The 15,249-nt window shown below is 34.2% G+C and overlaps 1 protein-coding gene across 2 annotated transcripts in view; it reads right to left on the bottom strand.

The window, feature by feature from the left end:
• Window positions 1-4,985, bottom strand: part of VN2R640 (vomeronasal 2 receptor 640) — a 29,241-nt gene extending 24,256 nt beyond the window's left edge. Inside the window, exons 1-2 of one of the 2 annotated variants that reach the window (XM_016422769.2) lie at window positions 4,741-4,985; window positions 664-955 (exon numbers count right to left, since the gene is read on the bottom strand). In XM_016422769.2, coding sequence (XP_016278255.2) covers window positions 664-955; window positions 4,741-4,985 — 537 coding nt within the window. 2 annotated transcript variants of the gene reach the window in all.
• Window positions 4,986-15,249: the final 10,264 nt, after the last annotated feature.

Genomic DNA, 15,249 nt, shown 5'->3' with positions numbered 1-15,249 from the left:
TCATTCACCATAATATTCTCTGAGGATCCAGTTAGAAAATGCACATCAGACATTTGATATCTATTCCCCATAAATATGTTCAATTGAATAAACAATTCCTGTCTAAAGAATACATCACATATTCAACAAATGAGGCCCAGATGAAAGAAGGGAACAAATTCTCAACCGAAATGTTACAATAACTGAAAACAAAGAATTGAATACTAAGTATTAGAACAGAGCACTGATGGGATGGACAAATGCTTCATATATGTAGGATAAATGTACAAATTAATTTCACAATGTATAGGAATATACTCCTAATGCTGGTAATTTTCCATTGTGAGAGGAAAAAAAAAACTTTGTATCTAAACTCCTCAGAATTTTAATCAAATATAACAAGGTGAACTGAGATGATAGCTCTATAATTTGGGAAGATATTTACTTGATTCAAAATCATCACTCAAAACAAAAAATTCAATCTCAATTCAAGAACAGAGTGAGTTCCTTTATGGAAGGGACTTTTCTCTACTTTTTCTATTTCTGATTTCAAATTTGTGCCAAGGGCTTCTTGATGAATGTGGATTGGCTCTCTGGTGCCAGTACAGATTATATATTGTATTAGCTATTATAAACACAGAGAGAATATGTGTTGCAAAAGGGTAAAAGTATTGTCTCATTTACCTGTGGGACTTTATATACTCCTAACAAGGGGGCCACAGCCATGGACAGTGTAGATGACATCCCTCCAATGGCAACCATTGATTTGTGCTGCCTGTCACAGCTATAGTTAGGGATAGTTGGACCCTTCCCTGACAACCATATCAAAGAACTCTCCACAGCCAAGTCACTTTGATGGAAATTATTGAGTAACTGGTATCCCAGAGTTACATTGGGCAGGAGATGGGGATCCTTGTTGATCTCATCCACAGCAAATTGGACAGTGAGAAAATGTTGGTAATGCTTGAGCATGTACCTAATGTGACAAGAAGAAAGTCAGAACAAGGCACAACTTGGAAGGCACAGGAATGGCAAAGTATCATAATGGATAAAATATGGGTCATGACCAGAATATTCCACATACTATTTGTAAAACATGACTGATACTTAAAGGGCAGTCCATGAGCGAAGGAAAAAAAGATGTAACTGAAAAGTTGACAGGCTGATTGAAATTATGAGTGTGCAAGTGAGTGTATACACCTTTCTTCAGGCACTGGAATCAATGAAGAAAGGATAGACAAATATGGGAAAATATGTTGGCAATGAACTGGGAGGATTAGGAAATAAACCTAGTGGCTTGTTTTCAGTATATTTTAAGGCAATGAGCACAGCTGAAGAGAAAGAGAATATTGAGATTCTGGAACTTGGAAAGCAAGCACAGATTTAGAATAGCTATTGTGCAGAGAAGAAAAACAAATCACCCATAGTAGAATACCACAATACACAAGTAGTTTTTATAGTTAAATCAATCTGCAAATTTTTGTGATAGTCACTATGTTTTTTAATAGTACCTGATTAAAAGGAGAAACAAGAGTTACCAAGAATAATCTGTGGTCGGAGTTTGACAATACTTATATAAGTGGTTGGTGCTGTTTGAGAAATCATGCTATCACAGAAATTCCACAGTGGAAGACTAGTCACATGTCCCTAACTCTGATTTTCTCTGTCATGTATTATTTACATATTTATTTGCAAAATACACTTTCTGTGCCAAACAACATTCTTGGAGCTAGAAATCTAAGAATAGAAATTAAACCTTAATATGTATTTTCTTATATATGATTCATAGAAAATAACTTATATACATATATAAACACATGCAATAAAAGCAGATATACCACAAATGATTACAAAGAAATTTCAGGAATTTAATCATGGTAACATGAAGACTCAAAGTAAAATCCGTATACTAAGTAGTGCACATGATCAGTTTTAAAGGAAAAAAAAGTATTTTGAGTGGCAGAGTAGACATGAGAGCATCTTTCAGACAGCCTGTGTTAAGATACCAGGAAAGACCTGAGATTCCTGGAATGAAAGAAAGCAAGTAAATCAGATTAGACTCAATGTCAATGACTTGTAAATTATCATTGGGCAATAAACCTTCAAAGGAAAAGTAATTTTGAGTCAGAGCCTGAAAAGCTCTAAAACTGCAACAGATGAGCTCTCATTTGACTTTGTATGCCATAATCAGACATTGATGTTCCTTTGTTACTGAAGCCAAGGAATAAAACTGGCACAAACACTCATGTCATCAAACATTGTTACTGAAGCTTTCTGAAGATCCAAACATTCTTACCGAATAATAGTCTTCCCAAGATACATAAGATCTTCTGCTTTCTTTTAAGGTTCAGGACTCAAAATCTCTAAAATGAATTCATTTAATATTTATGTCACTTTAATTATTAGGAGGCAGTTCCTTCCCAGAACCCTAAATTTATATGTTTTTGAATTTAAATCAGCTGCCCTATTTATGAAATTAATTCAAAACCCCTTCCACCCCAAAATGAAGTGAGTTTTCTAGATTAACCTTCTTTGGTACATGATGACATTTACCACATTCCCCCTGCATATCCACATCTTCTTCAAACTTCTGTCAAATTTTCTACAATGTTGGGACCAGAAAATAACACAATCCACCAAAAGGGGTCTAATTAGAATTTTATACTTGAGAAGTCCTAACATTCTTTGTACTTTCATAAAATTCTTCTCTTCCAATCAATTCATTTTTCACTAAATTCTTCCAACATTTTTTCTCATTGTATCCATTTCAGGTGGAGTATTCTGGTGTTGTTGATTTGGAAAACAAAATAAAGAATGCATATAACACAACCAAGGTTCTCCTTACTTGATTCCTTTGCCATCATCATATCTTCCAAAACTACTCATTGACCTGAGTTTACATTCATTCTTTTATTAATGTCTTTTAGCTCTGTGCCTTCTTAAAATTTGATATATTACATTCTTGTACTTCACCAAGCCCTTAGAAATATGTGACATGTGTTCTTGTATTAGGGGGACATTTAGATTGAAAAAAAACTGGGGTCTTTCCCAATATAAACAGAAGAGTGTTGGTAACTAACTTTGAAGATTAAAAAAAAGAAAATCCTGATAGTTATTAGTGTTAAGGTATACTTTTATCATGATGAAACCTAATGAGATTGCTGAAATACTTCCTCCATCCTTCAGTTGTATGTTCAGAATAAAGACAAGATGAAGGAATTCTGGGGGAAAAAAAAGAAGACAATTATCAAAGAACTCTAACCAGGAGAAGGAATAAAAAGAAGTAGATTTTTGAAGGAAGAATATGAGGAGTCCTAATATTTATTACATGTAAAGAAAAAGAATTAAATGAGAGGAAGGAAAATAATTTTGAGAGATTTTGCATGCCCACATCTTAGCAAAACTCCACCTGCTGACTAGATATTACATTCAGGAGGAATAAGAAATGATGTATACTTCTCACAACTCAGGTTGGATGTATCCTAGAAAACAGAACAATGCCATTTTCTTGGAGGACATTGTGACAACCGCCTAATGACGACTCTAGAATTAGATTAAATCACTATCTTCTCTCCTAAAATTAAAGAAAAAATCAAAACATTGAGAAGGAAGAGGAAATAAAAACAGAGAAATCAGAGTAAAAAGATTGGGGTTAATAAAGACAAGTGAGGGCATTTTATATGTACTCCATTTCTAAAGGTTCCCAAAAAGCAATCTTACTCAGAATGAGAATTATTGAAGCAAACAATAATCTCAAATATACCTAACTTTTCTATGTTCTTAATTGATGTCATTTGTGAGGTCAAGGTGATTTTTCTTAATCCATTCCTCCTGACCTGCACATGGTGGTTAGATAGTTCAATGGAGTGGAATGGCCCAATAGTTAATATTTTTTGTGTATAGAAGTAGTGAAAATTCAATAAAATTGATGAATATTTTCAGGTATCTAAATACATGGTTCTTGTGTTTATTTTAAACTTAATTTCTTTTGATATTTTACTTATAAGTTGCTATTATATTATAATGATAAAGCTCTAGTAAGAAGTCACTTTCACCTAGTTGTCCTAAAGGCCATAAAAGCATATAGGGAAAGAAACATTTTGTACCATTCCACTGCTAACTCTCTTTCAGGCAGATAAGCCTTGAAGCTATAGGTTGGAGAAAACTTTAGAGTGATTATGGAATTCTGAAGTAGTTCTCTTTTCTGGTGCCTTAGCAAGTTAATGATAGATGCTTGTTTTAGTTTATTACAAAAGATTCCAAGAGTAGCCCTGGTAAATCTCATCCAAAGAGAGGATAAATAAGTGATCCCAAACACTTCTTCATCAATATGTTTGATAACAAATCTGTCTGTCTATACTTGGGACTAGTAGCCTTTTCTCAAATGAGGGTATTTTGGGAGATCCTAATTTTGCCACTTGATCCCAACATTGAGTGTATTCCCTCCCTGCTCTGCCTCCCCAATCTTTGCCCTCAATGAGTTTCTTCCATCAATGCTGATGCATTCCTCTGTATCTATATCACCACATAGTGTGTATAAATACTTTCTGTCTGCTTGCTGCACAATACACAATGAAAAAGCCTATGATTTTACCAGCTTCCTGAATACCATTTTCCTTACAACATTCAAACCCAAATCTTTTCTTTATGCAAAGCTGTGAGGTCAGGTAAAACACAATTCTTCCCACAAGAATAGTCAGTCAGGAATATGAATGATGACATTACACCAGTAAGAAAAATAACACAGAAATTACAACTTACTCTGGATTTCCCGTTGCCCAGGCTGGAGGACATCTGAAATCTCTCTTCATAATATTAAGTTGTGCCTTCAGAAACAGGGAAAGGAAGGCCCCTATAACTATATGGCCTTCCTTTCTATAATTAGGGTTGAAAAGTCTTTTTAGGTGACAGGGTTGCTCCCCCATCTGATATTCAAAAAAGGAAAACTGAAAAATCAGGATCACAAATAATCTAAATAAAAACAGCCCCAGTTTCCCAAAATCCATGGCCAAATTCCAAAATCTATAAAGTGGTAAAGAATAAAGAAATCTAAAAGGATTGGGGATGTTTTGCATGAACCTATAGACACATTCTCTGTTTCTAAAGATTTTACTTTTCTAATAATTTTTAAACTGTTCTACTTTAAACAGCCCCTATTATTTGGGAAATCTAATAAGAGATATGACAGAAACCTCTGCTTAGAATAAAGGAAAAAGATAGCTGTAAAGGGTACATTTATGGGGCTTTTTTGCCTTCTGGATATTATTCACTTTGTTCCCTATGGATACAGAGTGAAAATTGCCTCATCTTTATGCCTCTGGAGTGTTAGTCAAAAAAATATGTTAACCAGAGTCAGAAAGTGAGAGCATCTGGGGACCTTCCTGCCCTACAACTCTTGACCTGCAACCTCCTTCATGAGTTAAAAACTCAAGTGACAAAATAAGTTTGGTCACCTGCTTCCTTGTTTCAATCCCTGCTGTATTAGCAGCTTCCCTGGGGTTTGAGATGTCCAAAGTGCTGTCTCATCTGTCTCAATTGAGTGCTTAAGGACTCCTGGAGTGATACTTCCACTCTCACCAAACTAATTCTCTGCAATGACTCTCTATTTCCAAATATTACATCAGTCAGACTCCAGTTTTAGATGAAAAGGCAGAAAGGGTTAGTGATGGTTTCCATGACAACGCCAGACAAGTCCGAGAAGGTGTTGAATCTAGCCTTGATAATATTAACCACAATGCTCTGGCCAGTGGCTGTATACACTTAACCATTACTGAAAGCAACATATACATAATAATAATCAAAAGAATTTCAAGTCAATGCCTTCAACATAAGTTTTTCTTCCAGAGATGGAGATCACAACCCAGATATAACTATTCATTGTAGAAGACCCTTTTCTCAGTCTTCTCATCAATTTCCCATTGTGGGACCAACACCTAGCCTACATGTATCCCTGATTTCTCAGTATAAGACAAATGTAACCATAGAACATACTATCACTTCATCTCTTATTGCTACACCTAAAATGTGATCCAGTCTACTTATGTTTTATACTTGCATATAACGAATACTGATCTCTACTCTAGTTTCCTTCATGTACCCATTATAATAGCAAACCCCAATTTGATAACTCCTATCAAAATTATTCATTTTTAAAAGGAATTCACTCTTTTCATTATAGAATTAGTGTTTTCTATGTAATGTTCTATCAGCTCATTGCTGTGACCCTTTCTGAATTAACTACTTAGGAACAATGTATAGATACATTGGCACATGGCCATTTATTTCATCCTCAATGTCTATAACAGTGCTTTACATGTAATAAATGATAAATAAATGCTGGCTGACTGCTTTCTCTCAAAAGCAAAATTGGAAGAGGCCAAAATGACTTGACCATAGTCTGTGGTAGAGTATGGCAATATTTAAGCATCTGAGTTCAAATATGGACATATGGACAAAGTTTGGTCTTCCACAAGATTTTTAGAGAATTTTGGGCTGTTTTCTTTTCCATTTTAAATAAAAGAACATTTTCTTTTGTAAATAGTTAAATCTGAGAAGTGGACCAAGATGGTGGAGTAGATGAAAAGAAAGCTCAAACCTTTCCTGGTTCTCTGGTTTCTACTTCCTGTCACTGTGGGAAGGTTAATCCCTAAACATTTCTATGATTAATGGACATCTAGGTCCCCCATTAAATTAAAAAAAGGAATAAATAATTCCATTTTACATTTGGAAAATAAACAATGTAATTCTAAACAAATGTGGTGGGTCAAAGAACAAATTATAGAAACAATAAATCATATCATTATGGAGAAAGAAAATGTGGAGGCACATCAAAATTTTATGAGATACAGCCACAGTACCTAGAGAAAAACATTTATCTCTAAAGATCTACATCAATAAAATGGAGAAAAAACACATTGATTTAGCTATGCAACTAAAAAAAGCAAAGAACAAATTACAAATTATAATTTTAGGAATACAATTATAAATATGAAAAATCAAAGGTGAAATTAAAAGAACTAAAGATCTATTTTGATATATTATGGATCTTGCAATTTTGATGAAATTATTAAATATTTCAAGTTATATTCTCTTGATTCTATATAATTCTCTAAATATACTATCACATCTTCTCTAAACAAAGATAGTTTTATTTCCTCATTGCTTACTTTAAAGTAAACAAATTTATATTTTCTTTCCTTATTACTAAAGCTACTACTTTTTTTCAATATGGATAAAAATCACTTCATTTTCACCAATCATTTGTTTTCCTTTATAATCATTGTATTTTACTTTTAAATTATTCATTTAAAATTCTCTAGAGAAGGCCCTCCAGGCTGCTAAAGGGATCCAAAAAGTTTAATAACCAATATTAGACAATAAATCTTGGAATGTAAAGTTGGAAGTCACCTTTAGATATCTTTTCTTATCCCATTACCCATTCCATAAATAAGGAAACTGAGACTCTGAGGGTTGAAATGACCAAAGTCACACATTTAGCAAGTGGCAGAAATTATATAATGATGGATTATATCTAAATAATGTGTTCTACCAGAGGTTAAAGCTCTTATTACTAGTGTAATATAAAATAATAGTGGTGATAAAGGGCATTGTTGTTTCATCCCTGATTTTATTGGGTAGACTCCTAACTTATGCCCCTTAAAGCTCATCCAAGTTGATAATTTTAGGGAGATACCTCTTATTGTTTAAAGGACAGGTCCATTTACTCCTTTTTCTACTATTTTTAAAAGGAAAGTTTGGGGGCAGCTGGGTAGTTCAGTGGATTGAGAGCCAGTCCTAGAGATGGGAGGTCCTAGGTTCAAATCTGGCCTCAGACACTTCCCAGCTGTGTGACCCTGGGCAAGTCACTTGACCCCCATTGCCTAGCCCTTACCACTCTTCTGCCTTGGAGCCAATACACAGTATTGGCTCCAAGACAGAAGGTAAGGGTTTTAAAAAAAAAAGGAATGTTTATTTCATGTTTTCATGGGCTTTTCCTGTATCTCTTGAGATAATAATGTGGTCTGGTTATTGATGTGCTCAATTATGCTGATAGTTTCCCTAATATTAAACCAGATCTAATTTTATGGTATAAACCCCACCTGCTCACAGAGAATGATTCTTGTGATATATTGTTATTATCTCCTTGCTTGTATTTTATTTTAAAAAATTGAATCTATGTAAATTAATTAAATTGGCCTATAATTTTCCTTCTCAGTTTTCACTTTGTCTGGTGTAGGTAAAAGTACCACATTGTCATGAAAAGTATTTAGTAATATGTCAGGATTTGTTAAAATGCTAGGAATATAATTGTTAAATTCAAGAGCCCCCAATCCAAGGATAAAATATTGCAAGCATCCAAGAAAGAAACATTTCAAATGCAATGGAGCTACAGTGAGTAATTATACATGATACAGTATGGTCCACAGTAAATGACTAGAGGGGAAAAAAAATTAGGTTAACAAAAATCATTTAATGAAATTATAAAAAACCTAAGAACAAAATTTAGCTAGATGAATAACTAATGATTTTAATAGGAATGGGCTCTGGAAAGGAATTTGGAATTATGCACAAAGAGCTTTAAAAGAATATAAATCTTTTGATCAGCAAAACCATTATTAGGTCTGTATCCCAAAGAGAATTTTACAAATGGGAAAGGACCTGTTTGTATGCAAATATTTATAGCTGCACTTTTGGTGGCAAAGAATTGGTAACTTAAGGGATGTCCATCAGTTGGGGAATGGCTGAAAAAATTGTGTTTATGATGGTGATGGAATACTATTGTAGTATAAGAAATGATGAAAGGGATGATTTCAGAAAGAACAGGAAAGATCTACTTGAACTGATGCAGTATGAAATAAGCAGAACCAGAAGACCATTGTACCCAGTATTTGACATATTATGGGCCAGTCAAATGTGATAGACTTTGTTTCTAACAGCAATAAAATGATCCAGGTTTATTTTGAGGGAAATTTGAAAAATAATACCATCCACCTCTAGAGAAATAACTATTTGAGTTGAAATGCAGATGAAAACATATGATTTATCAGTTCATTTGAGTATATCATTTGGGGTTTTGGTTCTACAAGACTGTTCTCTTACACAAATGAATTATAAGGAAATCTGTTTTGAGTGAAAATACATGTATAAACCAATGGAATTGCTTCTCAACACCAGGATAGGGGAGGGGAGGGAGCAGGAGACAACATTAATCATGTAACTGTGGAAAACATATGTGTAAATGTGTTATTGGAATCAAATAAAGATAATATGTTTAAAAATATAAAAATACAATCTAATCAAATAAAAAAATTAGAAATGGTTGTTGTGTTTAGTTGAAGACTTTTTCTGCATGTATTGAGGAAAATTCCAACATCTGGTCCAATTGCTAATCCCACCTAAAATTTCAAAGCCATAAAAGATTTGAGAAAGCAGAGGAAACAAAAGGATAGGAAGTAAAGTAAAAAAAAATAGCATTATTAAGAAGAAATGACATTACTTTTTCTTCTAAACTCTTTATCTCAGTGTTCAAAAAGAGCAATGTCATTGTTCAGAAGATTAATTATTTGCACAAATGAAAATCTCAGTATAGGTAACTTTGTTGTAATAGTAAATAACACAATTTTGAGGCCAGGGAGTTTATTTATTTTTAATGCCTTGTTCATAATATCAAAGAGTGGTCAGACTGTTCAACTCAATTGAGTGAAATTGTCCTAGAATTTCTATGATACTCCTAGGCATTGAAGTGGTGAAAACTCAATACAATTAATGAATTTTTAAAATATATAATAGACCTTACAATTTTTATCATTGTAACCTTTGTATTGTTTGCATTTTATTTATACTTTGATGCTATAGTTGTAAAGCCGGCACTCCAATATGAGTCCATTTAGACTAAGTTGTCCTAAAGATATTAAATCTGATAAGCAAAAATAAACATGTTATCCTTTTCCCAACTTTAAATTTCTTTTTTTTTAATTTTAAAATAATTTTTATTTGGTCAATTTCAAACATCATTCCTTAGATACAAAAATCATTTTCTATTACTCCCTCCTCTCCCCCCACCCCTTCCATAAGTGCAATTTCACTGGGTATTACATGTGCCCTTCATCAGAAACCATTTCCATGTTGTTGGTATTTACACTAGGATGTTCATTTAGAGTCTACATCCCCAATCGTATCCCCCTCGACCCATGCAATCAAGCAGTTATTTTTCTTCCATGTTTCTACTCCCACAGTTTTTCCTCTGAAGACGGATAGTGTTCTTTCTTGTAGATCCCTCCGGGTTCTTCATGATCACTACAATGCCATCAATGAAGAAGTCAATTACATTCTATTGTACTACAGTGTATCCGTCTCCGTGTATAATGTTCATCTGGTTCTGCTGCTCTCACTCAGCATCACTTCCTGGAGGTTGTACAAGTCCCCATGTATTTCCTCTACTTTATAATTCCTTTGAACACAATTGTATTCCATCACCAACAGGTACCACAGTTTGTTCAGCCATTCCCCAATTGGAGGGCATCTCTTCATTTTCCAATTTTTTTTGCCACCACAAAGAGTACAGCTATGAATATTCTTGTACATGTATTTTTCCTTGTTATCTCATTGGGGTAAAAGCACAGCAGTGCTTTGTCTGGGTCAAAGGGCAGACAGTCTTTTATCACCCTTTGGGCATAGTTCCAAATTGCCATCCAGAATGGTTGGATCAATTCACAACTCTACCTGCAATGAACTAATGTCCTGACATTGCAACATCCCCCCTAGCATTCATTACTTTCCATTGCTGTCATGTTAGCCAATCTCCTAGGTGTGAGTTGGTACCTCAGAGATTTTTTGATTTGCATCTCTCTGATTATTAGACATTTGAAACACTTTTTCATGTGCTTATTAATGTTTTGACTTCTTTGACTGAATATTTCCTATTCTTGTCCCTTGCCCATTTACCAATTGGGGAAGGCTTGATGTTTTGTACAATTGATTTAGCTCTTTGAAAATTTGAAAAATTAGACCTTTGTCAGAGGTTTTTGTTATGAAGATAGTTTCCCAGTTTGTAATTTCCCTTCTGATTTTAATTATATTGGTTTTGTTTGTACAAATTTAATTTAATTTGAGGTAGCCAAAATTATTTATTTATTTTACATTCTATGTCTCTTTCTTGCTAGGTTTTAAAGTCATTCCCTTCCCAATAGTCTGACATGTATAGTATTCTGTGTTCACATTATTTACTTATTGTTTCCTTCTTTATGTTCAAGTCATTCACCCATTGTGAGTTTATCTTAGTGTAGGATGTGAGGTGTTGATCCAAACTTAATCTCTCCCACACTGTCTTCCAATTTTCCAAGCAGTTTTTATAAAATAGTGGATTTTTTCTCCCAAAAGCTGGAATCTTTGAGCTTGTCATAGACTCTCTTGCTGAGGTCACTTACACCAAGTCTATTCCACTGATCCCCCTTTCTGTCTCTTAGCCAGTACAAAATTGTTTTGATGACTATTGCTTTATGATATAGTTTGAGATCTTGGACTGCAAGACCACCTTTCTTTGTATTTTTTTTTTCATTATTTCCCTGGATATACTTGGTCTTTTGTTCTTCCAAAGGTACTTTGTTATGTTTATTTTCTAATTCAGTTTTTAAAAGTTTTTTGGAATTTTGATGGGCATGGCACTAAATAGATAGATAAGATTGGGTAGGATGGTCATTTTTATTACATTAGCTCATCCTACGCATGAGCAGTTAATGTTTTTCCAATTGCTCAGATCTGGTTTTAGTTGTATGGAAAGTGTTTTGTAGTTGTGTTCATATAGTTCCTGCATTTGTCTCGGCAGATAGAGTCCTAAATATTTTATATTGTCTAGGGTGATATTGACTGGAATTTCTCTTTCTAATTCCTACTGCTGAGATATGTTTGAGATATATAGAAATACTGATGACTTATATGGATTTTTTCCACATCCTGCAACTTTGCTAAAGTTGTTGATTATTTCCACTTGTGTTTTAGGTGATTCTCTAGGATACTTTAAGTAGACCATCATATCATCTGCAAAGAGTGATAGCTTGGTCTCTTCATTGCCAATTTTAATATCTTCAATTTCTTTTTCTTCTCTAACTGCCACTGCTAGTGTTTCTGGTACAATATTAAATTATATAGGGGATAATGGCCATTCTTGATTTACTCCTGATCTTATTGGGAATGCATCTAGTTTATCTCCATTGCAGATGATGTTTGCTGATGATTTTAGATATATAGTGTTTATTGTTTTTAGGAAAGGCCCTTCTATTGCTATATGTTCTAGTGTTTTCAATGAGAATGAGTGTTGTATTTTGTCAAAGGCTTTTTCTGTGTCTATTGAGATAATCATGCGATTTTTCTTGGTTTACTTGTTGATATGGTCAACTCTGTGGATGGTTTTCCTGATATTGAACCACCTTGCTTTCCTGATATAATTCCCACCTGATCATAGTGAATAACCTTTGTGATGACTTGCTGGATTCTTTTTGCTAGAATCCTATTTAAGATTTTTGCATATATATTCATTCAGGATATTGGTCTGTAGTTTTCTTTCTCCGTTTTTTACCTGCCTGGCTTTGGAATCAGTACCATATTTGTGTCCTAAAAGGAATTTGGTAGAACTCCCTCTTTGCTTATTATGTCAAATTTGTTGTATAGTTTTGGGATTAGCTGTTGTTTGAATGTTTAATAGAATTCACTTTTAAATCCATCAGGCCTTGGAGATTTTATTCCCAGGGAGATCTTTGATGGCCTGTTTGATTTCTTTTTCTGATATGGCATTATCCCTCCCTTTTTTTGAACTTCCTCTCCCCTTCCCCCTTTAGTTTTCCCTTCTCCCTTGCCCTATAAGATAAGATAGACTTCAAGATCCCAATGGATCTAGATGCTCTTCCCTCTCAGTGTTGATTCCACTGAGAGTAAGGTTTAAGTATTACCTAGTAGCACCCTCTTCCTCTCCCTCTTATGAGAGTATTCTTCCTCTCCCATTCACATGTGTATCTTTGTGTGACAAATATTATTCTATTTATTTTATTTCTTCAAGTATCTCTTGGTACAATCCTTAATTCCCCAACCACCCCTTTTTCTTTTTTTTTGCATATCATCTTATAACCCTTAATGCTCCCAATCATTTCCTATGATGGATTCTTCAAATTACTATAATAATGAATACAATTTTTGAGAGTTACAAATAACATTTTCCCTATATATATATATATATATATATATATATATATATATATATATATATATATATATATATAATTTGATCATTCTTGGTCACTGAGAGACTACCACTACATAACCCTTAAAGAAGAGAGTTTGAATAAAATAAAAAATATATTTATCCTTTTCCCTCTCTTTCATACTAACCTTTTCATCTTTCAATGCTCCACCCCACTGTAGAGTTCCTCCATTCTGCTGAAAACGGTTTTTCTGTTCTTTTAAGGTAGTCTATACCTGTGGGTGCTGGGGAGAGGAAGCTTCCCATGTCTAGACTGCCGCCACGCTTAAGTGGTAGTCTGCAACATTAAACTTCTTGAAGGCTGATGAATTCTGAAGCTTTTGTTTGGTTAAAAACTGAAATAAAGGTAGGGATATGGGCAGACAGTCCATAGAAGGGGGTAGTAATAGGCAGAGAACCCTCATACTCTGAAATCTTACTTTTCTCACTAAACATATATATATATATATGTCTGTATGAATATATACAGTATATCTAGACATATATATGTCTGTATGAATGAATTAGTGAATGAAAGAGTGAATGAAAAACTAACTAAAGAAATAGGGAAATTTGTGTCTGGAGGTATGTCATGTATTAGGGCTCTTATATGTTCTCTTCCCACTCTCTTCCTTTCACTCACATCCATACTGTTCCTTTAAAGTTAAACTTACATTCAAAAAATACTTGTTAAACAGTTACTAAATACCAACCAATATGCTGTCATCACTGACCCTGGCAATTACATGTATCAGTAAAGTCAATTTGACTTTAAAGGCATAACACAGTTGGGAGAAAAAAGAGTTGGCTGGGGAATAGCCCAAATGCCCCCAATCCACAAAGAGCAAATGGGATATGGAAGCTTCCCAACACTCAAACTCCTTTAATTATTTATCTTTTGTTCATTCACTCATTCCCTGACCAAAGTCACATTTTACTAGAGAGGGCACCACTCAACAAGAATGGAGACCTCTTGGTTCTTCAAGTAACCAAGAGACCTCAAATTGGGAGTCAATACAATTTTACAAGCATACAAAGGGCAGAACAAATTCACAAATTGGTTAGGAGATTAATAACATAATGGATTTAGGATATTATAATTTTTTGCATTAGTGAATGACTTTACTCTATTTAAGAAATGCTTTTGTTAATGCATTGGTTTCCTGCTGAATCTTGATATCGCTGTCACCAGATAGCAGTATCAGACTTAAGATGTCCTGGCACAAGATAAGGCCACTTGAAATTTACAAGGATGTGGACATAGGATTGGACTAAGATCATCTTGGTCTAGTATCCTATTCAGAATGGCATGTGAATATCATTCAGCTTTCCAGGGATTTCTTCTTTCTATCACCTTCTGTCTACTAATAATGTCATTACTAGTGCACAATAGTTCTTCACCAACATCTCGTCTATTGCAAGGAACTGATAAATATTCCCCCTATTTTAGTTTCTGCCTAGTCAAAATCATCAAAGTGATTATCTATAATACAAATCTATCAAGATTATCCAACTCTATGAATTGCAGAAGCTCCCTATTACCAGCAGAATTTAAAAAGGGGACTTTCTCTTGGAGACTACAAAACCCTTCCCAATTTGGCTCTTTTTTACTTGTCATTCTTATACCTTTCTTCCCTCCCCAAACATCCAACTATACTGACACATACTTGCTGATATTCATACATCACAGCCCAGCTTCCTGTTCAGTGTCTTTCTTCTTACTCACTGTCCATGTCTGAAATGTTCCACTTTATCTCTGCTGTTTCACAATTCCATGGGCTTCCTTTAATCAGTTTGCCAGTTAACCATGTTTTATGAAACCTTAATAATATGCCAGGCACTAGACAAGATATGGTGAGTACAAAGGAAAGCAAAAACCTAATTTCTTCCTTCAATAGCTCAAATTTGAATGGAAGGGAGAACAACATGCAAACACCCATGTAAATGTATGTACAAATATAGAGTAAATAGAACATGATCTCAGGAAGAAGGCTCTTCAAGGCTCATTTGGAAGTCTGTGTTCGTCAGGAGACCTTTTC

Source organism: Monodelphis domestica, chromosome 6 (assembly GCF_027887165.1).
Source record: "Monodelphis domestica isolate mMonDom1 chromosome 6, mMonDom1.pri, whole genome shotgun sequence".
NCBI lineage: Eukaryota > Metazoa > Chordata > Mammalia > Didelphimorphia > Didelphidae > Monodelphis > Monodelphis domestica.
This window is presented reverse-complemented; position numbering and strand designations above follow the sequence as displayed.